The 26723-nt window shown below is 35.7% G+C and overlaps 2 protein-coding genes across 2 annotated transcripts in view; both read left to right on the forward strand.

The window, feature by feature from the left end:
• The first annotated feature begins 239 nt into the window (after positions 1–239).
• LOC145237725 (sodium-dependent phosphate transport protein 2B-like) lies at positions 240–5714 on the forward strand. Its single transcript, XM_080100696.1, has 10 exons — positions 240–309; positions 712–786; positions 938–1084; positions 1332–1478; positions 1939–2050; positions 2379–2538; positions 2947–3051; positions 3496–3631; positions 4143–4352; positions 4731–5714. The coding sequence occupies exons 1-10, from the start codon at positions 240–242 to the stop codon at positions 5504–5506; spliced, it is 1938 nt and encodes a 645-aa protein (XP_079956822.1). The 3' UTR covers positions 5507–5714.
• A 468-nt stretch (positions 5715–6182) lies between these two features.
• Positions 6183–26723, forward strand: part of LOC145238126 (gamma-tubulin complex component 2-like) — a 30664-nt gene continuing 10123 nt past the window's right edge. Inside the window, exons 1-14 of the mRNA XM_080101196.1 lie at positions 6183–6349; positions 6523–6598; positions 6663–6754; positions 7473–7674; positions 8681–8881; positions 9728–9884; positions 10494–10571; positions 10882–10949; positions 11515–11714; positions 12189–12275; positions 12487–12634; positions 12934–13068; positions 13673–13835; positions 14346–14433. Coding sequence (XP_079957322.1) covers positions 6294–6349; positions 6523–6598; positions 6663–6754; positions 7473–7674; positions 8681–8881; positions 9728–9884; positions 10494–10571; positions 10882–10949; positions 11515–11714; positions 12189–12275; positions 12487–12634; positions 12934–13068; positions 13673–13835; positions 14346–14433 — 1751 coding nt within the window. The 5' untranslated portion in view covers positions 6183–6293. The remainder of the gene's footprint in view (positions 6350–6522; positions 6599–6662; positions 6755–7472; positions 7675–8680; positions 8882–9727; positions 9885–10493; positions 10572–10881; positions 10950–11514; positions 11715–12188; positions 12276–12486; positions 12635–12933; positions 13069–13672; positions 13836–14345; positions 14434–26723) is intronic.

Raw genomic sequence — 26723 nt, forward strand, 5'->3', positions numbered from 1 at the left:
TTCATCGATGGTAAATGTACCTTTAAAGGGGTGAACTTGACATGCTTTACGGGTAGATATGAGTATGTAAAACAAGTTTAAAGTTATGCTGCATTTGTGTGTTAAAGATACGAAATCTTCAAACGAAAGGTAAACGAAAGAAAAAAGGTTATGATTCTTTGTTGAATGTTATATGTATGGTCAACATTAACGTTTATAAACTAGTGTAGTCTTTCAATTAGCATTATTGATTTTACAAAATGCGTGAAAAACTGGTATGCAGCACAAGTTCGACGTCACCCATTGTTGATGAGATAGTAATAAAAGACGGTAAGTTTTGTGTGGTTGCAAAACATATTTAAAAAAAACTAAACTGGCATAAACTGATCAATTGAAGCTATACCTTTGTCGAACGTTTGAATGATGGCGCACAAGCAGTTGGCTTCTGGATGCAGACTGTCTGTTGTTTGTATAATGTCTCATATACTTTCCATCATAATATTGCAAATACTATGCGCGTTTAGTTGTACCAGCTGGTAATTTTATCAGTAAAATAATAAACCAATCTACGCTACTTTAATAGCAATTCTAAACTAAGCAAAGTTATAAACCAAGTTGGTTTCGTAAACCCAATTTTTAAAGTCTTTAAACTTATAGATATAAGCTCACTTATAATTGTATACCTTGTAATTCTATATGTTATCATGATACGTGCATGTATTATTTGTTTAGATGAAGCAAAAGAGACAGAGACCGGTAAAGAAACAAAACCTGATGATTTCTGGAATGCAAATGTTTTCGATGATGGTTAGTTTTGTTGCACATATCTCCCATCTGTTTTTCAAAGAATATCAAACCAATATACAAATTTGCAATTAGTACATATACTATACGCTTTACACATCGAGAAGTATTTGCTGTTAGCTCCGAGTTTTACCATAGTTGCATGTTATTGCAGCAAACTATGTTCGGTGGAGTGAAAAAACAAGCAAAGCCAAGCTTCAAACTGTGATGGTTTCCACTGTGAAAGTATGTGTTGTACTGGGTTGCCTATACCTGTTCATTTGCTCTATTAGCATGCTGGGAGACGCTTTCCAAGTATTGGGTAAGACTGATTGGTTTGTGTTTTTGAAATTCAGCATCGTTTAAAGATGTTGTTGTTTTAATAGACAATGAATATGTGCAGCTCTTATTAGTATAATATATCTAGCAAAATCAAACCATTACGTTTTCACTGACCAAAAGATATTTAGTGTACGGTTATATATTTGCCCCCAAATAGCCAAATACCTGTTTAGCAGATTTTTTTACTGATATAGAAACAAAACGGTAACACTTGCTTTTTTTTGTAGCCGGAAAGGCAGCTGGAGACTTGTTTTCCAACTCGTCTTTCCTCAAAAACCCCATTACTGGTTTAATTATCGGAATGCTGGTCACTGCGCTCATCCAAAGTTCTTCCACATCGATTTCTATTGTCGTTACCATGGTAGCCTCCGGAAGTAAGACTTGTTTAACTTTATTGACATTGCTATGCTGTTTACATGCACCACCGCCGATGCGTTTAACATTTTTACAAAAAACATTTTAATTTAAAACATGTCAATTTTGAGAGTTTGTTCATTGTACGTTGGAAGCATGTTCATTGTACATCTCAAACTTCGGTTGTTTGAGAAATACGGTATTTTTGTGGTTTTATAAATGTTTATGACAGTACAAAACCAACTCGTATAGGTGTGTCATAAAACAAAAGTGTAATGATTAACTACAGCTCACTAGTCTGATCGAGCAATTCACACAGCTGTAAATACAGAATAATCCAGGTTCAAACATAAAACTTTTTTTGTAATTTTAACAGCCTGTGTTTGATGCAAATTTCTTGTTCCCATTTCTACAAGCTCTTAAATAAAGGTGGTTTACGTGCATTGCAACTTTTACAATGTTTATCCTTTCACCTCACAGTTTTAGAGGTGCAGGATACCGTTTACATTGTGATGGGGGCCAACATTGGAACTTCGGTCACCAACACTATTGTGTCGCTAACGCAGTCTCTGGATAAGCAGGAATTCAGACGGTGGGCTTCCAAACAACAATTTTAACCTAAAATTTATGCCGAATTGTTTTTTTATCAATCAAATACCATTGTAGTAAAAATCGATTTGAATTAACCGTTTTTAAGCATGTTTGAGACCAAAATTCAAAACATGGATTTTATTTTTAATGTAAGCTTAGCATTTAGTCAAAACAGCTGCGATAAGGTATTGCGAATTTACAGACTTGAACTTTTAATAAAAGGTTCCTTTGCAACAAAATTGTTTGAAACTACTGATAACATAACTAATCTAGCCTATTTAATTATCCGATTTAAACGATTTTGTGTGTGTTGTCTACTTTCTGTCTAGGGCTTTCGCTGGAGCTACCATCCATGATGTCTTCAATCTGTTATCCGTTCTCGTCTTTCTTCCTTTGGAATTTGTGTCAGGTTACCTTCAAGCGCTGACGAAGGCGATCATCGACTCTTTTCACATTCAAGGGGGTGCGGACGCCCCTGACATGCTGAAGGTTCTGAGTTATATTTTTGCAGAGCAGTACTTGGTTCTCGATTTTTTTTCAATGTTTCCAAAGTGGCCCGTTCGATGTAGTATGCAAGAACATGATAATCGTAGTGAGAGAGGCCGCTACACTCGTGTAATTTCTTTAATGTTTTCCTGTTCAAATCAGGTTATGTTTAGGGTTCACCTTATGAATACAAATTTACTATTTCTAGCAATGGAAATAGGCTATACACGTTAAGATTAACGAAGCAAACCGTTTTCTAACTGTTATTAGTTGAGTTTTAGCTGCATACCAGAACATAGAGAATCAGAATTAAAACTATTTGAAAATACCTAAACTGCACATATTTGAAAAGCTATTGTTTGAAAAAGAAATGATAATAGGCTTAGAGTACAAGTAAGTTGTTTGGAGCAGGTCATCACAAATCCGTTCGTCAAGTCCATTGTGGAAATTAACAAAACAGTCATCACTCTGGTTGCTCAGGAAGTGCCTCTGGAGAAGAACTCGAGTATGATCAAAGTACGATTAAGTAAACCTGTTCAAAGTTTTCACTTTCCGTGCATTTCAGCTTCATTTTCTGCTTCCTTCGTCATGCTAAAAATATTTGAAAATAATTAAGCAGATTCACTTGCATTTCCAAAACTCAATAACAATTAGGACAATAAATTACAGGGCACTTTGGACACAAACATATTTTGTGAGAAGGTTATTGTTCGGTACTTACCTACTTTAAACTAAGCTTGACATTACATTTGGCAGAAGTAGCTGTGCCGTAATAATGACCTCTAAATGGTCGAGTTTTTCATCTGCACAATTCAAACATGTTTTGGATCAAATAAGTTTCGCAATCACTGTAGCTAAGAATTGTTATGCTGGAAAATTAGACAGCTCGAGCTGTCAAAAATTACAGTGACCGATTTTACACATCTTAATGATTCTTTCAGGATTCTGTGTTTTTATCAGATTTGGTGTGAAACTGCATCGGGTTATATCAACGTTACCAAGCTAATAAACGAAACTAATGTGATTAATGGACAAAACATCACAACGGAAGTAAACGTGACTGAACTCCAAAAGGTTTCTGTGGGAGTACGAATGTGTAAGTGCACTCCTGTCTTGTGTAAATGTTTGGATTCTGCTAAGTCAACAAAACTCGGAGCTTCATGCAACATTGCACAGTTTTCACATAACGCAAATAAACATTTGCCGTGTATTAATTGTCAACTGATGTGGATAATATTGACAGGTGTATGATCTATATACACGTGCAACAAAATGTATATTCGTTAAATTTTTATTTTTAGTAATAAAAAAGAGCGGCAAATGCTTAATACTTACAATAAATGTTCGAGCTCGTTGTTGTTGTAGAATCTGTGTTTGAAATATGCGACTTTGGGGATTTATGCCGACTTCTATCCAATAAAAGGTTAAGAACCGCTGCATGCAGTCTGATCAGTCGGTCACATTGGTGACGGTTATACAACATAAACATTGTAAAGTAACACAACAGCAAACTTAACAAAGTCACAGAAACTTTGACAACAACACCAAATAAACAGAAAGTCACATAATTCTGGACAACTGCATAAAAAATGTTTTCTGCTTTGTAGGTGAATCGCCTGAAGATTTTCTCTTTGCAAACACTGGATTATCTGATGTTGTAGCTGGTGTGATTCTCCTACTTATGGCTTTGATTATTCTCTGCACCTGTCTTATAGTTATGGTGAAAGTTCTTAACTCTATGATGCACGGGAGTGTGTCTAGAATGGTGAAGAAGCTTATTAATACCAACTTTAGGTACCCATTCGGTTGGGTTACAGGTAGGTGTCAGTTTTAGGCTATTTTAGCCTAAGAAAGTGTATATTCTTTTTCTATTTTTCATTAACAGGTCCGTTCCAAGCGTTACAAAAAGCGTTAAGGAGTACAGCGTCACAAAAACATTTTTTTTGTTTTGGTTTAAAATGTATTAGGAATTTAAATCGACGGCTGCTATTGTAGAGTATTAAAAAAATCGATCCAAAGTATTTAGTTAAAGACAAGATTCCAAAGGCAAAACATTAAAACGCACCTAACCTACAATCTTTGTTCGGATTCGAAACCAACAACATCATAAAACGTTTTGCAGAAGTCAGCAGTCTTTGTATTTGCTGCCTTTAACATTTACGATGTTTATCGATTTACAATGTTGTCTTTTCCAGGATACCTTGCACTTCTCTTCGGTGCTGGAATGACGTTTGTGATTCAAAGCAGCTCTGTATTTACTTCAATTCTCACCCCTCTTGTAGGCATTGGTGTCGTGCAATTAAAAAGAATGTACCCGCTCACTCTGGGCGCCAACCTTGGCACAACGACCACTAGTATCTTAGCAGCACTTGCCAGCGATCCGTCTAGGCTGCAGTATTCTCTTCAAGTTTCTCTTATTCACTTATTTTTTAACCTGTCTGGTATTTTAGTGTGGTATCCTATTCCGTTTATGAGAATCCCCATCGCAGGCGCCAAGTTTTTAGGCAACACCACTGCTGAATATAGGTGGTTTGCAGTGCTTTACGTGGTATCTGTATTCTTTGTCTTTCCATTGGTCCTCCTGGCCCTATCCTTAGCAAACGTGTGGGCGTTAATCTCTGTGATAATAGTAGTGGCTGTCATTGCTATTTTTGTGATTGTGGTAAACATCCTACAGAAACGCAGGCCTTTATGGCTTCCCGCGTCAATGAGAACTTGGGAATTTCTACCCTTGCCCATGCGGTCTTTGCAGCCATACGACACTTTTATGAGCAAGTACCTTCTCTGCAAGTGCTGTTGTAAGGGCCAGACCGACGATGACGTCACCAGTATGACGTCATCAGCTGTTAAGAAGCGTGATAGTGCGAGTTCATCTGATGTTGAGTGTTGCTCTGATGACGTGTGCGATGATGGACATTTGAATCCGGTCTTTGATATGGACAATAAAGAAACCATTGATACGCACTTGTAAAATAGCTTCATAATGTCTCATTAGCTACATAAACCTACTTTCTAATGCACTTACTGATGGTTTTTCAGTTTTGTGAAACGCAATTAACTGCTTGGCTATCGTGTTTCTGTAGGCCTACCATTTCGCTTTGATCTTACATGTATATTATTCATTTTATGCGAATCAATCGCAGCCCATATCGCAAATAAAAGAATTGTAACTTGTAAAACTAGAAATCGTCGTTGACATCCGCTAAAAAAATATTAGGTGCAAAAAACGAATAAAATATTTTCGTGTTGGACGAATAGGCTACCGTATTTACTCGATTGAAAGCGGTCCTCGTTGTCCAAAAAATAATGTAAGCCGCCCCCGATTATAAGCCGCGCAAACGGCAGGTAAAAAAAACAATATAAGCCGTGGCTTACAATCGAGTAAATACGGTACCTGCAAAACAGGGCCACAGAAAAAAGACGGGACGTGAGAGTAAAAAAGTGTAGTTGTCAAACAGGTGTAGGCCTACGTTAAAAATTATTCACTATTCTAGGCTAAAAAAATATTTTGTCCACCAGTAATGATTTCTTTAGTTAAAAGGCAAATATTGTATACAATATTATTCCATTTTTGAATTAAACATTTATATATTATTGTGGTTTTTGCAAAATTTCCCTGTCGCTGTGTGCTTTAGCGTCACCCTACGACTAATCTAACTCGACTCGCGGGATAAATTTGATTGACACTTGTCGGTTTGTTTTGGTAACGTGTTTACTTTTGTAAACTTGTAATTAGCATTTTTTGCAACATTACGACCATGAGCGACGAGTTCCGAATTCACCATTGTGCAAATCAGCTGATTTATTTGTTAAAGTAAGTTTATTTGTTGGTTGTTGAGGTTTAAACTAACGATTTTTTAGGTAACCAAACGACTGAGTTTAAAAATCCACACTATCATTTTTCATAAGCTATACCTAGTTTACGTGGATTTACAAACAATACATTATATTGTCCAAATTACAACCTCATATTAATGCAACTTGTAGAGCAAGTGAGGGACAGAATGCTGCAGAAATATCAGACCTTCTGCTAAAAAATCGAACACCATTTCGAACCACCCAGGTATACATTGTTCAAATTTTGATTTGATTTTAAATTTTACTTTTATGTTTTGGTTTGTGTACAGGTTAACACCCATACTGCAACAGTTCGTATTTCAGAAAATGCTGCAAAACCTCAAGAGTTTATTAACAAATATGAAGAGTTAAAGGCCAAAAAGTAAGTGTATGGAACAAAACATGGGAAATCAACTAATACAAAATGCTTTTTTAAATGTGTGTATTAGGGTTGTGGAGCCTAACATGTTATTTAGAATCATCAAAGTTGCAGTTTTAAAGTGGAGTCGTGTTGGTAATTTAAATATGATAGATTTTTTTGACCACCTAAACTTTTGCAATTTTATTACAAGACAGCTATAATTTGTACAAGTGCAACATGAATAAAGGCTTTGGGACACCATATACGGATCTGTTCATAACTTTAATGGTGAAATAACGGCCCAAATAGATGTAAAAAGCGACATGCTTTATTGTTCAAACGTTTCGGCCAATGCTCATGCCATCATCAGTGATGTGAATAAAGGTTTGTCTTTCAAAAATACGAAGGGCATTTTATAAGGCTCTCTGATTGTACATCAAAATTGACTTTGGATAAAAAAATACCACTTTGTCCTGACAATGTTAAATGTTTTGGTTGGAGTCATAATTGGTTTACTTAATTGAGTGGAGTGTAAGTCAGAAAATTGTAAACAACTCTACATCTCTGGTATATATATATATATGTATATATATATCCAATAAGTTTGTTTATTTCACTGTCTATAACACAACATAAAGCATTAAACTTGCCTATTTTGTTGCTTTAAAGCTGAGTTTTTTAAAAGATGATTTTGAGTGCATAAAAAATACCTTGAAAACAAACAAATATTTTTTTCAAGTGTTCGAAATGTTGACTCTCTTGTCTACTTGCTTTCGGAGATCATGGAAAACAAAGAGATTAAGGACACTTTGGTTTCCTGTGCAGATGACAAAGGTGATGCAGCAAAGTTAATTCCTCATCATCCACCAGGAGGTCTTGGATCATCTCTAGTCACTCTTCCACCATCTGGATCAAAACTTACTGCTCAGGAGCTGATTGAGGTAGGAACATTTTGTCAGTGAAATTAAATGTATGCAGTTTATGATTTTTTTCATTCACATCTCAATGAAACTAACCATCCTGAAAATCTTGTATAACTTTAAATATCCATTAAAGTGTTGCTTGTTGTTTTTTTGGTGGTCTTTTAACCAAAAATCTGTTATGTTTTTGTTGTAACATGTGGAATCAAAATCTAATAAAGTGAAAAAGACATAAAATGGATAGAACAATAATTAAATAGAAATGTATATAGCTAAATGTTTTTTATTGCAACTAGGGTAAGTATCAATTAAACCAGCCAAAAACATTTTAAGTTCAGAATGGAAAAAATAAAGTCTAGTTTGAACTAAAATCCACTAGTGATGGGACGGGTACCCGGTACTCGGTATCGATGGTATCGAACGATTTCAGTGGTATCGATACTCGTACTCAGTATCGAAATTTTTTGTCTCAGTTTTTGATACCAATGTGCGAGTACCGAAGGTCCATTTACACCATAAGAATACGTGCAACTTTATGCCAATATTTGCTTCGGACAGCATAAAATTGGAAAAAAGTTCCGCCAGGTTACGTTTATTTATTTTTTTCATATTTTTTTTTTCACTATCGTATGGAGATTACATTTTTCTGCATGTGTGTGTGCGCATGCCTGTACCCCGGCCATGACAGATAAATTAGCCAGTGATATACAACTAAGTACAACACTGTACTTAAGTACTCTGTAATCATAGTCGGTACTCGGTATCGAAGGTATATACATGTGGTACTCGTACTCGGTACTCGCTTCAAAACCTGGTATCGTCCCATCACTAAAATCCACCTACAGTAGCAGTTTTCCGGTGATTACTGTTCTCTACATCAATACAACTCAAAACCCAGTGTATAAACCCTAGGTCTATTGTGTACAACGGTTGATCTGTTTGGCCTAGGGTTTATGCACTAGGTTTTGACTTGTAAGTTCAGAATTGGACATGTTCTTTAAAATAAAATATTTTATCTTTTGTTAAGCTTCGAAGCAACCTGGAAAAAGCTGCAATAACAGGCACTGGTCAGCTCACTGCAGAAGCAATTCGCAAAATGCTGCATGATCGCCACCAGTCGAGGGCGCCAAATCATGTTGTACCTTCACCTCCTCCATGGCTTGTTGGTCCGATGAAACGAAGACACTTAACATATGATTTTCCATTCGACACCAGCACACAACATACGGTATGTGACACAATAAATTATTCCCCTTTTTGCTGCTGATTTGAAATTTTCGGTGTCAATTTTATTAGCCTTTTAATGTTTATCATACTTTTCAAAATATATATTTTTTTTAACAATGCCTTGCTTCCTTACAGGGCCAGATAAGCACAGTTTGCTTGTTGTAACTTAGGTTGTATTCATTCGAAATCAGTAAAATAGAATCGTAACATGGTAAGTGAACAGCCTTTTATAGGCTCACGAAGTTATTGCAAATGCACCAATTACATTCCTGCAGTAGGCACAAATCAAGCGCGTACACACAAACAACGGATAGCAATTAAAATTACACAAGAATGCCATGAGCCACGTGCTCGGGAATAGCGCGGTTGCGTTCCACAACAGTAAACATCTTGCTTAAATTTTAGAATGTGATGTATATCAACAATCTTTTAAATACTAATAATATTTGTATTGTGAATAGCTTGCACATGATTCTGGACTAGTGTTGGTTTTTACTGCAAAAAACAATTGAAGCTACAGCAGTTCCTCGTGATGCTCTTTTGTCCATGATGTTTGAAGTCAAAATATTTCAGAGTTAGCTGTCAATAATGTTATCACTTATATTGAAGAAACAAAATTTGTAGCCAAAATGCTTGTTCTGTATGCTAACTATAATCTTACTCGAAAATTCAATCATCCATTATTATTTTTAATTGGATTGATGGTACATGACCTAAAATGAATTGAGAACCACTGTGCTACATTGTTGGATAATGTTTGCAACTAAATAGAAACCAAGAATAAATTGTTTGTAGTGTGATAACTGTTGTTGACAAGATGTATTTATGCTATTACCCCATTTCACAGGGGACCACTCTTGGAAACCAATCACTAAGACTCCAAGAGCAAGCAGTGGTGCGAGATCTATTGGCTGTATTGTCTGGGATCGAGGGAACCCATATTCTAGTCAGGCAGGGCGATGATAAGTATTCTCCAAGAAGGTTTATCCTCGAACCAACCATGGGTAAGAGAAAAGAAGAACATAGGACTGCCATGCTTACATTTTTGTGTGATGCGTTGTAAGATAAATTGATCAAAACTGGATGAGTTTTGTTTGGTTAAATGCTAAGCTGCCTATTTGTTTGCTTTGGTTATGGATAGACATGCTTAGATTATTATAATGTCCAGCTAGTATAAAAAAGTAATAACACATGTTCTTAAAATGCTAAATTTTTCCACTGAGTAAATTACTACATGACCTTTGTTTTGACCTTTAATAAATAGATTGTCGGCCAGCTCATCTGTAAAAGAAACAGTCAGTGTTTGGATTTAAATACTCTTTTTGCTAAACTCGTTAAGATATAACTGCTGTTTCGTGATTTATTTATTTATTTCCTGTTTAGGACTAAAGATGCCATATATTTGGGCGAAATCGATTTAAGTGTTTTGCAAAAGGAAATATACAGACAGATTTAAGTGTGTGCTGAATTTGTCAGCTAATTAATGCTGTTTCTGATTGTGATTATTTTAGAAAAACATGTGAAAATGCCATGTGCTTTTTAACTCTTATTATTTGATAAAGAAAAAAACAATTTTATACTGTACATATTGACTAATGACAATTGTATGGTAGATGTCTCACTTGCTGAAATGGTGAATTTGGTTGTGCCCATCGCCAGCTCCTACTCTATTGTCATCGGCTTCATTGAAGGTAATATCGATACATACGAGAATAAACACTAATGACACCTTGATTTGATTAGAAGTTTTTATTGGAAAAAAGTATGTAATGTCACAAATTTTGAAACAAGGCCAACTACCAAACTTTTATAAGAGTTTTCTAAGGTACTGTGCAGGTATTTTGTGGCACATTTTATTTTCACTTATATTAGTATTAGCTGCAATGAAATAATTGAGAAAAAAGGTGTTGAATCAGGCCATCAGTCTATTATTTTCGTTTTAGATCTGTTTAGTGGATATGATTATCCATCTTTTTTTAACAAGTGATTATTGTTTTGCAGAAAGAAGTTTGTTTGAGTATGGAAAAGTCAACCATGCCTTGTGTTCAGCCATGAAAACCATTATAAGGGTGAGTCGAAACTTTATCTTTGTTGTGATGTATAGCAAAAGCCCTCTATTTGCTTGTACATGTGGCAAGGTTTTGCTTGTACATGTGGCAAGGTAGCACATATGTTCCAAGTTCTCTACCTTACTGACAAAAAAACGACCTAATTCATGTGGTCGAACTGGCGATCAACTTTTCTGGAGTTGACATGCACCAGGCAGGCAACGTTGCTTGTGATTCGACTTTTGGCTGGTTCACCACTGAGCCTGCGTAACTCAGTTGGCGGAGCAAGAGTCCCGGTAAGACTCTGTCATGGGTCCAAATCTCACCCCAGGGTAGATTTTTCTAGCCTGTGCCTTGCCATGGGAATTGGAGACAGGCTTGATTACATATGGGCCTGGCCTACCATGATTTATCAAAAAGTATGCCGTGATCACTGGTCTCCATGGATGCTTCAGGGCTGATCCCAGTATGAATGTGTTCATCGTAGCTAATTGGGACATTCCACTTAGCTATCAAAGGCTCTTACTTCCATTTACATTATATCATACTACATACAGGTAACCCTATTTTTTTACCCAATGTTTAGGAATACCAGATTAACCTTGCACAGTTGGATGACCACCGTCGTCGTGGCGATTTATCCCTACAGCGTCTGGTGTTTCTTCTTCAACCAGTCCTCAGACAGATGTCAGTTCTCTCTTCAGTGGCTATTGCAGTTGAAAGAGGCAACTGCCTTGGGGGCTCGGTCCTGACATTGTTACACAAGCGAATTATGGGCAGCGTTGGGTAAGTAACATATATTGTCAAAAAATAACAGAATCTTAACCAAAACTTCTCAGATTTGCATTGTTTTCATATTGTGACAAACTGTCTCATCAAAATGATGAAATTTCCTCAATTGAAGCTTGTTGTTTTGAAGTAAAGTGTTTATAATTTAGTTCAGTGGTTACATTATTGCCAATTTGCTGTTGACCACAATTTATGATAATAAAACGACTATTCTGACACTCTGGCACTGTGGCCTATTACACATTTGCTGTGGGGTTTAAGAAACAGTCCCTTTAAGCATCTTTTATATTTGTTTGTTAAGTTTTGATACTTGCTTTAAGGGTGTACTTCCTTGTACTTTGTTTGCATAAGAAATACAAATTATTTAAAGCTTTTGTGGATATCTTATAGAAACGTTAATGTCAATTTGACAGAGTTGTGAATCTCTGATCCCACCGTCTTTCTTTAGAAACATTGAACTGTGTGTTTCAGAGATAAAGTTGCAGAACAACTGTACACATACCTTGCACAACTAGCAAACGTTCCATATTTGGAGATGCTTGAAAAGTGGATATATAAGTAAGTATTACTTACTAAGTAATATCTCTGTCTAAAACCCCACTGAAAGTTGCCTTTAAAATGAATTCAGAATAATACCCTAATATCTCATTGAAGAGTCCCAGAAAGGCCCATGTCCCACTGTAGGGTAGATTTTAAGCTGATCTTGTATAACACCTTCAATAGGCCTGGTGAACTATGATTTGTTATCTCATTGACAACATTTTGGTAGAGGTGAAATCGTGGACTACTACAGTGAATTTCTTGTGGAGGAAAGAGAAAAGTTCAGTAAAGACAAGCTTTTACAGGATTATAATGATCAGTATTGGGAATCGAGATACACGCTGTGCAGAGACAGGATACCAGTTTACCTTGAACAGGTAAAAGCCATTTTTTTAACTTTTCATTGATGTATTGGAAAAAGGAGATATGTTTCTTTGATTTTGTGTTTCTAGGCCATGTTACGTTTTGTTAAAGCATGGTTCATATGCTTTTGCTAAAACATTATTAATTTTTTATGTTCTGTGTAATTCTTTTGTTATAGCTTATGAATGGGGAAAGAGGGTGAACAACTTATCACCCAAACTGTCTTTCCATTTGTAGATATTCTCAGAAGATATAAAAACATCTATAGTGTATGTGTAGGTATTTAGAGAAATGCAACTTATGTATTTTTCAGATGGCAGATAAAATTCTGAGCACTGGTAAGTATTTAAATGTTGTTCATGAATGTGGAAAAACTGTGTGTTTTCCGGGAGCAAGAGAGATAGTGTACAGCCCAACCAAGAAAGAATATGTCAAGCAAATTGAAGAGGTAGAACAAAAATATATTTTTCATTAGTTGTGAATACAATTTTGGTATTAATTGTTGAAATGTACAGTTTTACAGTGGGGTCACCTTGCTCATAAAAATGTTGACTTTTCATTATTTGGCGGAAAATGAGTAGCGTAGCACAATGGATTCCTACGGTTTATGTATTGTGAAATACTGTATTTGACGTTTTGATGATTGGTGCTTAATATGTGTTGTTTATTGCTTCCTTTGGAAATATTATGATAAATGTAGTTAAGAATGGCGAGTTTAAATGTAGTCATATCTTTGTCAACACTTTTAAATGCTCAGCTAATTGTAACAGCACTTGACTACAGGTTACGGAAATGTTGATTTTTCAGTTTTTGCTTGAAAATTAGTAGTGCAGTACAATGGCCTCCTATGGTTTATGTATTGCGCAATACTGCATTTTACTTTCATAATGATTGGTGCTTCGTATGTGTTGTTTATTGTTTTCTTCAGAAATATTAGGATGAATGTAGTTAAGAATGACGAGTTTAAACGAAGTCATCTTTGTCAACAGTTTTAAATATTTGGATAACTTTGCAACACTTAACTACTGGTATATATGATTTTTTTCTTTTAGACTCACAGCTATGCTAGCAAGCTTCTTCTCGATCTGTTGATGAATGAACACAACCTCGCCGCCCGTCTGAGGTCAGTAAAGAGCTATTTTCTACTCAACGAAAGCGATTTTCTCCTTCACTTCATGGACCTCACTGAGACTGAAATGAAGATGCGAATGCAAGGTAGGTTTTGCCAGGCTGTATCCGTGTGAGGATTAAAATGAATATGTTTTAACATACGCAAACAAGTTTATTGTGACTCAGTTAACGTACTACATGGCACTAATGTAAAAAAATCAATAAGTATCGCTGAAATAACAGTTAAATGGAAACATTAGATTTTTCTATTTTGAATGCCTTTTCTAATTTTAATCCTTTTTATTGCTTTCTAGACACTGAAGATGCTTTTTAGCGAATATAATTTGTTTTTACAACACTACACTGATTTCAGCCTGGAAATAAACATTTCCCGAACTTGTGATTTGTTAAATATGCGTAGTTAATTATTGCCCTTTGTTTGGTTAGGTTAATGGCTACCTCAATAAAATGGCTAGGTAAATGGCTACCTTTTTGTAAAATACTGTTGAGGTAATTGCGTAGGGCATTGGCAAAATACGTTAAGAGCCATTGGGATAAAGCCAACGTTGCCTGTAAAGTTCCAAAAACAACCATCTTTGTGCTTTTCGCTTACAGACATTATGCCAAATCGTCTGGAAACGCTTTTGGAACTTGCACTAAGAACAAGCACTTCGGAACGCGACCCATATAAAGACGATCTTAAGTAAGCTTCAACATTTTTATCCTAAAATTGTTTGATTTAATTTAAAGCAAAGGGTAATACTGGTTACATTTATTTTACGTAAGTCACTAAAAACGCTTTTAGCATAGTTTAGAAAAAGGGGTAAAATAACACCATTGGGCCTAAAGCAGTGGTTCTCAAAGTATGGGTCGCGACCCAAACGTGGGTCGCGCAGGTTCAAAAAATGGGTCGCGCTATGATTCAATTCTACCCAAACAAACTATTACTGCATTAAGTAAAAACAAACGAATTTACTTAATGTAGTAGTAGTAAAGTCCACTCACTCGACCACGTTGTACAGTAAAACGAACTAATCATTGCAAAATACCGACAATAGCCTTCAAATTGTACTGTTACGCACATGGCGATTGTTACGTCATAGCACGGGGAATAAAAGTTAATCATGCGAAACTGAACGTGGAGATGTAACAGTTACCGTTTAAGGATTAGTAAGTATTCGTACAATGAACCTTTTTTAGATTTGGGATTCACTTCTATCAATGATCATGGTGCTGCAAAGCCACAATGTTTGTTGTGTTATGTAGTATTGTCAAATCGAACTCGTTAAGCCATTTTGACATGGGCAGACTCCAGTGCGGCCACGACGTGGCCTCGAAATTGTTAAATTTTTTTATGTTTGAGGCTTGGGTCGTGAGATGTTCATAATACTCAGATTTGGGTCGCGGTCAAAAAAGTTTGAGAACCACTGGCCTAAAGTAACGGAAAAGCTTTAAAATCGTAGTTGCCTATTTCTAAAAACAACAATTTTGTTGGAGGCAATATATATGAGTTATGAATACAAATAGTATTGTTGGTACAATTTATGGGTAATTAGGGACTTCTTTCCTGAAGGGGACGCATCTTTATTTCACTCTGTTTTTTTCCGCCGTGATTTCAATATGCAAAAATTACGGAAGGTATAATTATGAAATAATTTCGTGTCTGTGTATGAGGCTCCTATATGAGTGTTTGAGTTAATGAACGACCCTAGAACACACTTTGTTAACCGAAAACCCCGGCAAAATCTTAATTATCCGTCAGAGTAACATTTGTGGTAACACAACAAGCAGAATATCATTACAGGATTTTACTATACCCAAATATTTGCAAACCTATTCCATACATTATGTAAATTAATTAGAAAACCCTCAGATTAATTTCTAACGATGCACAGATCAAGCCGAACAGTCTGACGATCAGTCTTAGCTGTTTTTACGTCATCATGTATTTCGCTTTGTTAGCACACGAAAGGCGTTCAAAAAGTCTGACGCATATGGCTACTAGGCTGGTAATACTTTTTCCAGCCCAACAAAATCTATTTATAGCAATTTTGAAATCCAAATATTGAGCAAAGAGTTTATTTACTTTACGGTCGCCAGTACGTATATTTTTAATATACACGTTCACGGCCGCAGGATGTGCACCCTTGCAGTAAGCTATTAATAAGTCTGCTTGCTGTGTAAAAAAACTAAATATTGGCGCGACTTTGCATTAATAGAACCACAACTGCATCTAACTGTATCTTTACAAACAACAAATGACCAACACATTTTCTCTAACTTGTTTATAAAGACACAATATATGGAGGTATCGAAATCACTGCCAACATTTCAATCGTAAAGTCATAAATATAGAAAACAGTTTGTCGCATAAAAAATATGAAAGGTGACAGCGATCAACTAGCTGTGTATTGCAGAGAGGTAGTATTCTGTTTTGTACGTTTTAAAACCAATCATCGGAGGTAATGCATCGTATTGAGGTAGAAAGCACTAGCTAGAATATTTCGCAGAACAAGTTGCATATAAATAAAGCTACATTTTTATAGCACGCATGTAGTATACAAAAAACTGTACGGTACCACATAGCAATTTTATATTAGCTGCTGTTTAAAAGTGTATCAAAAAATGCTGTTTAAAAAATGTACTGTTTTGGGTCATTGTGTATAAAAATTACGTGTCGGATACGTTTGTCTCATGATATTCGCTATAATTTGAGTAAGTAATGAACGATGTACAACGTTTCATTTTAGTGGCATGTTCATTGTTTTCATGAATTGTAACAACCAGAGTTTAATCATAATTGAGCAAAAAAAGTTTTTTCTTATTAGGACTTTACTTAAGCTTAAGCTTACTACTCGATAATAATCGACTCGCTTGCCAGGCAAAAGTATATGGATCAGGTTTATACGTTATGGCAACTGACCTTTAATTTCGAAATGTCACCCTTAAAGTACGTTGTTGTTAGTTGTTACTACAGTTTGTGGTAACGGATATTTGTATTTTTTGCCTTATTATTATATCAAAACGTTTTACATTTATACGGTATTTTGAACTTCAAGCCCCAAGGGTAAGGTGTGACTGGTTCGTATTCAGCACAACCATTAGTTAAAAGACATTTTAAAAATATTGCATTAATTTGCCTCGCCTAAACCGTGCATTGTATAAGATAAAGATAATACAGCACACAAATCACTAAATCATGAAATTAATTTAAAACCATACAATTTTAAGTTTATTCTTATACCGAGATTGTACCTTCTGCTGCTTTTAGCCACTTGTAGTAAACAACAAGATCCACATGTGGACCAAAATTCTTACCATGAAATGGTTTAGTCCCATCATAATCAAGAAAGTCTTCGAAACGCGATCGCTTTAAAACCTTAAACCCCATTTTATCAGCTATGCGGTGCATAAAGCTGTTAGTTGAATACATTCCAATAGCTTCACAACCTATTTCAACGCCCTTTGCTACACTTTGGTTCAAGAGTTTTGTTGCAAGACCAAGTCCTGCATATCTTGAACTTACACTGGCTGAGCCGAAAGTCATGTAGGTTCTCGCACCGATTTCTTTGCCAAAATCTCCTGATGACTTCATATAGCGATAAAGAACTGAACTTCCACAACTTGGCACCTCGTGTGCTGTGCTGGGTGATATGGTATTCGCGCACATTGCAACCAAACACCTTGTGCCTTTCTCCCGATATCCAAAACACAGGTTGCACGATAGCATGTTTTCAATCCTTGGAAAAAGCACAAGTTTTAACTGGTCTTCAGTCATTGATGTAATTTGCACCATTGGATTGTCTTTGAAGAAGTTGTTAGCAAGGAAAGTCTTTACTTCTTGGCTGTTGTCTAAAGTCAGAGTCACCATCTCAAGCCCTGCTTTGGTAGCCTTGTCCATTCAACGTACCGAGTTGCAAATATCTGTTCTGCAAATTACTCTAGATCAGACAGAAGCTTTTAGTTGATATCTTGCATTTAATTACATTGCTAAATATCCCAACTGGTACAAAGTCCAGAGTAAGTATAGACTTAAAATATGTATTTGAAACAAAAAACACGCTACATTACTGGACTATTAAGACACTAGGTTCAAAGTTCAAATTACTTGATATGTTCCTCACGAAAATGTAATTCATTTTCCCGTTTTTCTTGCAATTTTCAAAACTGAGTACAGCTTATTTCTCAGTAAACACATATGACGTAAAAATCCAACTGTCGTTGCGCTTAATTTATTTTTCACTTTATTATTTCACAAAACGATTGACCTTTAACCTTTTCTTAGCAGCGCATTTTTAATTGAATATTTGCAAGATGTTTCTGCCTATTGGTCTCACAAAACTGAAGTCTTCATTGCATTGGTTCTGTTGTTGTCCGTAACGCACAATCGAAAGTCGGTTAATAAACGTATCTTGTTGTTTTCACAACTGTACTGGGTCATTGTGTACAAATTGGCAGTTACGTTTGTCTTTTTACGATGTTTGTTATGATTCGGTGAAGTAGTGAACAATGTACTACGTAACAATTGAAATCGATGATGTAATCTGACATGACATAAAAGCCTTTACTTTGTCGTCGTTGTCTCAGTCCAGGTTTCGTTTCAGTGGTGTGTCCATTGTTTTAATAAATTGTAACAACTCAGGTTTCAACCGCAGTTGATAAAAAAGTCTTTCGTCTTATGACTTTACTTTATCCCTTTTCGTTACATAATCGAGTCGCTAGCCAGGCAAAAATGTACTGGAAAATATTCATAGGTTATGACAACAAACCTTGATAAATTATGTTTCATTAACTTAAAGTTTCGCAGTGATTCCCAATGTTACTCTCCAAATGCTTCAAAAGTAATAATCTTTCACATTTATAAAACTGTCACTTGGGTAAATACAATAATATACAAAATCACTTGACCCACTAACAGAGTCCCTTGACCTAACTAAAAATGGGCTGAACTCAAATGTAAGAAAAAACGGCCACGTTTCCTAGCTAACTGCGATATTGATTATATGTGCCATTTGTCCGCAACTACAAACATCATTCTCAAGTTACCGAATGCATAGCAACACATTGCCTGTCTCACGAAATTCGAGAAACATATCGTTTTTATGTCAGTTCCGAAAATCGATTTCCATGCATTGTTGTCGTTCATGCTGTATAAAAAGAACATGAAAATAACAAACAAAAATGTTTTCTACAGCTACATTTACAAGAAGATAAAGCCTGTCAAAAAAATTTCTAACTTGCGCTATACGAAAACTTTGGCAGAATAAAAAAACGTTTGTAACCTTTGAATCGTACAAATTTATAAAATCCTCGCCATTTGTCATGCGTTTACCCTAGTGCCTAATAACCGGAAGTTAGGCTGCGATGCGTTGTTGTTTCTATTAAAAATTTGCTGCACGTCTGCCGGCGCACGTCATTATTTCGATGTATTTTTGTGACAACTTGCGTATGAATTAGCGGCTGACCAGTTTCTGACCCACAAATTGAAAATAACGACTGGCTACAGTTTTTGACGCTTCTAAAAATATGTCGTGGAGGGCTGCACAAAACATTACCTCGTAGAAGAAACTCAAAAAATCGAAATGAAAAATGTCATGCCAGGTTATGTCTTGCACAGTTACTGTAATAAAGCAAAACGTACTTTTTGTGACATTTTCTATATGGTATTAATTGTATTTCTTAATTTTATCAACGCACGACGTTATTAAAACGTATTTTGATTACAATTACGTCTCAACATTTACATGCTAAACTCATTTTTTACAAATTTTTAACCAACAATGCAGAACAATGTAATTTAGACAAAAATATTTTTTGCAGACAAGCTCTTTGTCAGTTATAGGTTTCGATCAAATTGGTATATCTTTCATGTGCAAGCTTCCAAACTAAAAACCACATCACCCCCCCATAAACTTGTAAAAAAAAATGAGGTAACGGGTAGACATACTAATGCAACCTGCAATAGATTTGAAAAATATTATAATAAATCGTTAAACATCTACGTATTGTTACAATCGACGCCACAAATGTTCGATTTATTTTGTCTAACCTTTTTGTTGTATATACCTTTTTTTATTGATCATTCGTCATTTTTTTAGATTTAAAGTCGTTAAGTAATTGCCTGATATGGGGTACTATTGCTAATGAGGTAGCAATTTTATAGCACTCTGTAATGTAGGCTTCGTCATTTACCTAGCCACTAATATTATGGTTTTAAAGTTCCATAACCTACTCTATGAGGCCAGCTATTAAACTAATCTAGTAGGTCTTAAACTAAACCTGCAAACACTGTTGTAATGTTAAAACCGAATCTTGCTTTCCATATGAAAACCTGGACTACCACTAACAGTAGGTGTACCCAACTTGTGGAAAAACGTGGGAAATTGCAGCTTTCCGGGAAATTTCTCCTACTTTTTGTTTTAACTGGTCTTCATTCAGTCATTAAAGTAATTTGCACCAATGAAATGGATTGTTTTTGAAGAAGTTGTGAGTAAACAAAGTCTTTGTTTCATTGCTGTTGTCTAAAGGTAAAGTCACCATCTCAAGCCCTGATTTGGTAGCTTTGTTCATTTTGCTTTGAATCTTTGTCACATTTGAGGTGTTTAAACTTGTCGAGTTGCAAATATCTATTTTGCAAATCATAAATGAATACACAGTTTTTTTGCATTTAAGTGTTTTGCGAAATATCTCAACTAGTATGAAATACAAAATTAATATAAACTATTTTTTGGGGCAATTTATTAAACTGCGTCACTTCAACCGTGCATTGTATACGACCAAGATAATTCAGCAGCAAACAAAACACCAAATCACACAAACAGTTTGAACTGTTAGGTACATTTTCAAGTTAAATCCTCGACCAAGTTTTTTTCTTCTGCTGGTTTAAGCCATTTGTAGTAAACAACAAGGTTCACATGTGGACCAACATTCTTACCATGAAATGGTTTAGTCCAGGGGTGTCAAACATGCGGCCCACAAGCCATCCAATGCGGCCCACGAACACTCAACAACAATAGTAGTATTTTGTCCGATTTTTATTTAATTATATCATTTTTTCTTACTTTTCAAAGTGAAACAGAAATCTAATTTATAAATAAAAATTCATGTGTTATGAATAGAAACGATAGTAATTAAACCATTCCTCAAAGCAAATATATGTACTGGCGGACGTAATTAAAATAATTTGGCAAAAACTTTCATTTTTAAACTGCTCCAAACAGATTTTGTGTTACTAAGAGAGTATTACCAGGCTAGTATCCATATTCAACATACTTTTTGTGCGCATATTGTGTGCAAACGAAAAACAGGTACCAATTTGTCACAAAATATATTATGACGTCATAAACGGTTAAGACTGATCTTCACACTGTGCGGCAAATCCGTCAATAGATGGTATATATTATAAACATCTGTAAATTTAAAACAAAAACCAGCATGTAATTGGCGGCTTCTGATGAAATAAGAATCGGTAATGCGAAAAGGTCCCCCTGGTTTAAGTGTATAAAACTAGATAAAAATCTCATGCGGCCCTTGGCATTAGTTACAAACTGCAATGTGGCCCTCGAACCCTCACGAGTTTGACACCCCTGGTTTAGTCCCATCATAATCAACAAAGTCTTCAAAACGCGATCGCTTTAGAATCCTAAATCCCATTCTATCAGCTATGCGGTGCATAAAGCTGTTAGTTGAATACATCCCAATAGCTTCACAACCTATTTCAACACCTTTTGCCACACTTTGCTTCAAGAGTTTTGTTGCAAGACCAAGTCCAGCGTTTTTTTTGACTTACACTTGCTGAGCCGAAAGTCATGTAGGTTTTTGCTCTGATTTCTTGTCCGTAATCACACAATGTATTGATATAGCGATAGATGACTGTGTCACCAACGTTTGGAACCAAATGTGCTTTGCTCGGTGAAAGGTTGTTCGCACACATAGCTATTAATTTGCCCGTGCTTTTTTCCCGAAATCCAAAAGACAAGTTGCATGCCAGCATTCCATCTATTTGTGTCAAATACGCATTGCGCAACATATCTTCATTCATTGAACACATTTGAAACAAGGGTGTATCTTTAATGAAGTGGGCAGTGAGAAATGCTTTTACTTCGTCGCTGTTTTCTGAAGTCAAAGTCACCAATTCTAGATTTTCATTACTGTTGTTGCAGTTCATTATGGGTCCCCTTCCCTGAAGGGGACACATATTGTTTTTGTCCGTATTTTTTTTTCTTTTTTCTGTCTAACGCTGGTTTGTAACGCTTGTTTGGTCAAGAAAGAGTGCTTCAAATTTATTCAAATTTAGACATATGTTAGATGTTAATCCAAACTTGGGCCACCTGAAGTTTGACCCCAAATTACCCAGCGGTTCACCCACAGGCCCCCGAAACGTAAAATTTTTAACGCTGGTTTGTAACGCTCGCTTGGTAAAGAAAGAGTGCTTTAAATTTATTGAAATTTGGACATATGTTAGATATTAATCTAAACTTGGTCCACCTGAAGTTTGACCCCAAATTACCCAGCGATTCACCCACAGGCCCCCGAAACGTAAATTTTTAACGCTGGTTTTTATCGCTCATGTGGTAAAGAAAGAGTGCTTCTAATTTGTTTAAATTTGGACACATGTTAGTTATTAATCTAAACTTGATCCTCCAGAAGTTAATAAACTTGGCATTTTTGCAAGATAAATGTTTTTTAAATGCTCGTTGTCAGGTTGGCCGCCGCATGACCACGGGTTACTTAAGGTCAACTAGTAGGTATCACTAACACAGTTCAGAGCTTTCTTTCGTCATAACGTAGCGTTTTTTTGCAATCGATTTAGGAATCAATACTCAAGGCATGTATAAATTAGGTTAAACGGTGTTGTTGAACACCAAGGACTGCGTGCTATTGAAAACGGTGTCAAAAGGTCAAACAGTCGTTTGGCGTGTGCACCCTGAGAGGTTACTACAGGTCAATGGTACTCGTTTTGCGAAACAAAGTTAAATGAAAAACAATTGGTTATGTATACACTTGTAGCAAATTGCTTTTTAATTTAAACTGTCTGTAACACAACTGTTACAGCTTTCTGGAAAAAAATGTGTTTGAAACCTGACCTTGGACCACAATATCTGGGTCAAAGCAAGAGAATCAATTGAAATTACTTTTTTTGTTCTTTTTTAAAGTTTTTGTAATTATATGACAATAAGAGTGCAAAAAGAATACGAACAAATTTTTTTTATTGTTGGGTTAATGCATTCTAAAAATTTGTCCTTAAAAATCTAAAAATCACCGCAACATTTGTTTACCGTAAATCCGCACAAAAACGCGTGTGGGGACCCATTCGTTTTTGTTTACAAAAACAATCATATGTGTAGATCAAATGATGTGTATAGTGAATTGGTAAATATCGTATAGAATATATAAAATGGTAGTATATCAGAAAGCCACCATTCCAGTTTTAGTCTATGCTGAGTTGATTTAGCAGAACTAATCTCCAGCTCGACAAAATAGAGGTTGTTCTAAATGAATTGTTGTTGTTTTTCAAATTCTGTTCTTAACCAAGCACCTCTTACTACAACTATTATCTCTAAATTGCAATCAGTTACTTCAATCTTTGTTGCAAAAGAGATGAGTCTGAAATATTCAAATTGGGGTTCATTGCAACAGATTTTTTTATTCCTGATTTAAATCTATTGTAAAGCGAAAATCAGTTTGGACCTGCTCTAAAGGTAACAATTCTTCTCATGTAAAACAATATTACTTGGTGTGTTACAATTATATTGAAATGTTACAAAGTCATTCGACTCAATAATAGACACCATGACTAAACTCAAATAAGTTAAAAACCGTCACGTTTCCAATCTAACTGCACTATACTGTTGATGTACCATTAGTCTATAACTACAAACGACTTTATCACTTTTCCGAATGCATAGCAATACGACGCGTGTCGTGCGGAAACATTGTTTTCACATAAGTTCCGAATCGATTTTCACAATTTCCTGTCGTTCATGTTGTACAACGAGAGCTTGAAAACCAATTAATTTCTAACTTTATGTACAGATCGCGCTGAACAGTCTGACGACCAGTCTGAACTGTTTGTGACGTCATCATGTATATCGCTTTCAGAAGGCGTACAAAAGTCTGACGCCTATAGCTACTAGGCTGGTAATACTTTTTCCAGCCCAACAAAATCTATTTCTAACAATTTTGAAATCCAAATATTGAGCAAAGAGTTTATTTACTTTACGGTCGCCAGTACGTATATTTTTAATATACACGTTCACGGCCGCAGGATGTGCACCCTTGCAGTAAGCTATTAATAAGTCTGCTTGCTGTGTAAAAAAACTAAATATTTGTGCGACGTTTTGCATTAATCGAATCACAACTGCATTTAACAGTATCTTTACAAACAACAATTAACAAAAACATTTTCTCTCTGTTTTTCTGTTTGTTTAAAGACACAATATATGAAGGTATAGAAAGCACTACAATATTTACTCACAAAAGTCGTAAATATAGAAAACAGCCGCATACAAGAAAAATACACAAAGCGATCAAATAGCTGTATCTTGCAAATAGGTAGTATTGTGCCTTGTACGTTTTTAAATCTGCATAAAAAAGACGAAAGTAATCATTTTCCTGTTCAATTTTGCCATATTTTTAGCCCAACAACAACTAAAGCAAATCGCTTTTTTTTTAAATGTGTTGAGGTAATGCATTGTATAGAGGTAGAAAGCACTAGCTAGAATATCTCGCAGAAAAAATTGAATATCTTTATAGGATACTTTTTTATAGCACGCATGTAGTATACAAAAAAACTGTACGGTACCACATAGCAATTTTATATTAGCCGCTGTTTTAAAAAATGTATCAAAAAATGCTGTTTAAAAATGTACTGTTTTAGGTCATTGTGTAAAAAATTACGTGTCGGATACGTTTGTCTCATGATATTCGCTATAATTCGATGAAGTAGTGAACGATGTACTACTTTTTGTTTTAGTGGCATGCATGTCCATTGTTTTCATAAATTGTAACAACTAGTTATGGCAACGGAGCTTTATATTTCGAAATGTCCTCCTCAAAAGGCGTTGTTGTTACTGCATTTTGTCCATTTAAAGGGCAGCAGGTCATTGGGTAACGGGTATTTGGTGTTTTTTTGCGTGAATCATCGAATTTAAAACGGTTTACATTGATGCGGTATTTTAAAGTTAAAACCCCCATGTTATATGTGTCTGGTCCGTATTTAACACAACCATGTGTTAAAGAAATTTTAAAACGTATTGCATTAATTTGCGTTACCTAAACCGTGCATTGTATACGATAAAGATAATACAGCACACAAATGACCAAAACATAAAATTAATTTGAACAATTAGGTGCAGGTTTAAGTTTAATCTTAGACCGAGTTTTTTTCTTCTGCTGGTTTTAGCCACTTGTAGTAAACAACAAGATCTACATGTGGACCAACATTCTTACCATGAAATGGTTTAGTCCCATCATAATCAACAAAGTCTTCAAAACGCGATCGCATCAAAACCTTAAACCCCATTTTGTCAGCTATGCGGTGCATAAAGCTGTTAGTTGAATACATTCCAATAGCTTCACAACCTAAATTGACAGCTTTTGCCACACTTTGCTTCAAGAGTTTTGTTGCAAGACCAATTCCAGCGTATTTTTGACTTACACTTGCTGAGCCGAAAGTTATGTAGGTTTTTGCTCTGATTTCTTGTCCATAATCACACAATGTATTGATATAGCGATAGATGACTGTGTCACCAACGTTTGGAACCAAATGTGCTTTGCTCGGTGAAAGGTTGTTCGCACACATAGCTATTAATTTGCCCGTGCTTTTTTCCCGAAATCCAAAAGACAAGTTGCATGCCAGCATTCCATCTATTCGTGTCAAATACGCATTGCGCAACATATCTTCATTCATTGAACACATTTGAAACAAGGGTGTATCTTTAATGAAGTGGGCAGTGAGAAATGCTTTTACTTCGTCGCTGTTTTCTGAAGTCAAAGTCACCAATTCTAGATTTTCATTATTGCTGTTGCAGTTCATTTTAGTCTATGCTGAGTTGATTTAGCAGAACTAATCTCCAGCTCGACAAAATAGAGGTTGTTCTAAATCAGGGGTGGGCAACATACGGCCCGCGGGCCGGATCCGGCCCGCGACGGGATTTTGAGCGGCCCGCGGACAGTTTTCGGTCTTACATGATAATGTGGCCCGCGGCCACAGTCTGCCGCAATCCCCCATTACTTGCTTACTACGTCAAATTACAGTTGTAACGCTCCCCAATAGCAAGTTTTCCCGCCGTTGTTACCATTGCACCATATGTCCATTGTTACGACATAATTACCAACCTTGTGTGTGTCCTACTTTAACGGTTTTCTTTGTTTTCACACGTATAGCCTATAGTTCAGTGGTTCCCAACCTTTTTATGTCGCGACCCAAATACTTCTCAAAATTTGGTTTTGTGGATTCTTGCGAACCATAAACATACATTCTTATTATTACGAATAATATTCGTTTATTTTTAACAAACTTAGAGCTGGCTCAAAGCATTATCAGCCAGACAACGCTTAACAGTGATCTCACACAAACATTATAACGTCACAATCAGAATTAACCACTACCACGCCAAATTGTCATGAAATGATTATTGGGCAACAATTTATATCCTTGGGGAAATAATAAAATAACCCCCCCCCCCCCCCTGGAAAAAAGAAAAACGCAAACGGTCAGAGAATCCGCAACTTAAAACAAAACACAATAAACATTCGCACAGTGTTATACAAAAACTATTCCTTGAATGTAAATTGAAGACGCCGGGGTCTATAAGGTTTTACAACAAATTAAATGAATCGAACATCATTACTTAACAATAGTTCGGTATAACAAGCGTATTATTACGTCATTGATGGATGTGTCAAACAGGCATTATGTGATATCTTCACTGTATTTGTTACATCTGATAAGGTTCGTCAATGTAAATCCTACTTCCGTTAAAAAGTATT

The sequence above is a fragment of the Phallusia mammillata genome, chromosome 7 (assembly GCF_965637545.1).
Source record: "Phallusia mammillata chromosome 7, kaPhaMamm4.hap1.1, whole genome shotgun sequence".
NCBI lineage: Eukaryota > Metazoa > Chordata > Ascidiacea > Phlebobranchia > Ascidiidae > Phallusia > Phallusia mammillata.

Coding starts and splice junctions, on each gene's coding strand:
- LOC145237725 (XM_080100696.1), top strand. CDS start 240: ATGCGTGAAAAACTGGTATGCAGCACAAGTTCGACGTCACCCATTGTT. Junction 3,052..3,495: donor AGAACTCGAGTATGATCAAA/GTACGATTAAGT, acceptor TGTTTTTATCAG/ATTTGGTGTGAAACTGCATC. Junction 3,632..4,142: donor TTCTGTGGGAGTACGAATGT/GTAAGTGCACTC, acceptor TCTGCTTTGTAG/GTGAATCGCCTGAAGATTTT.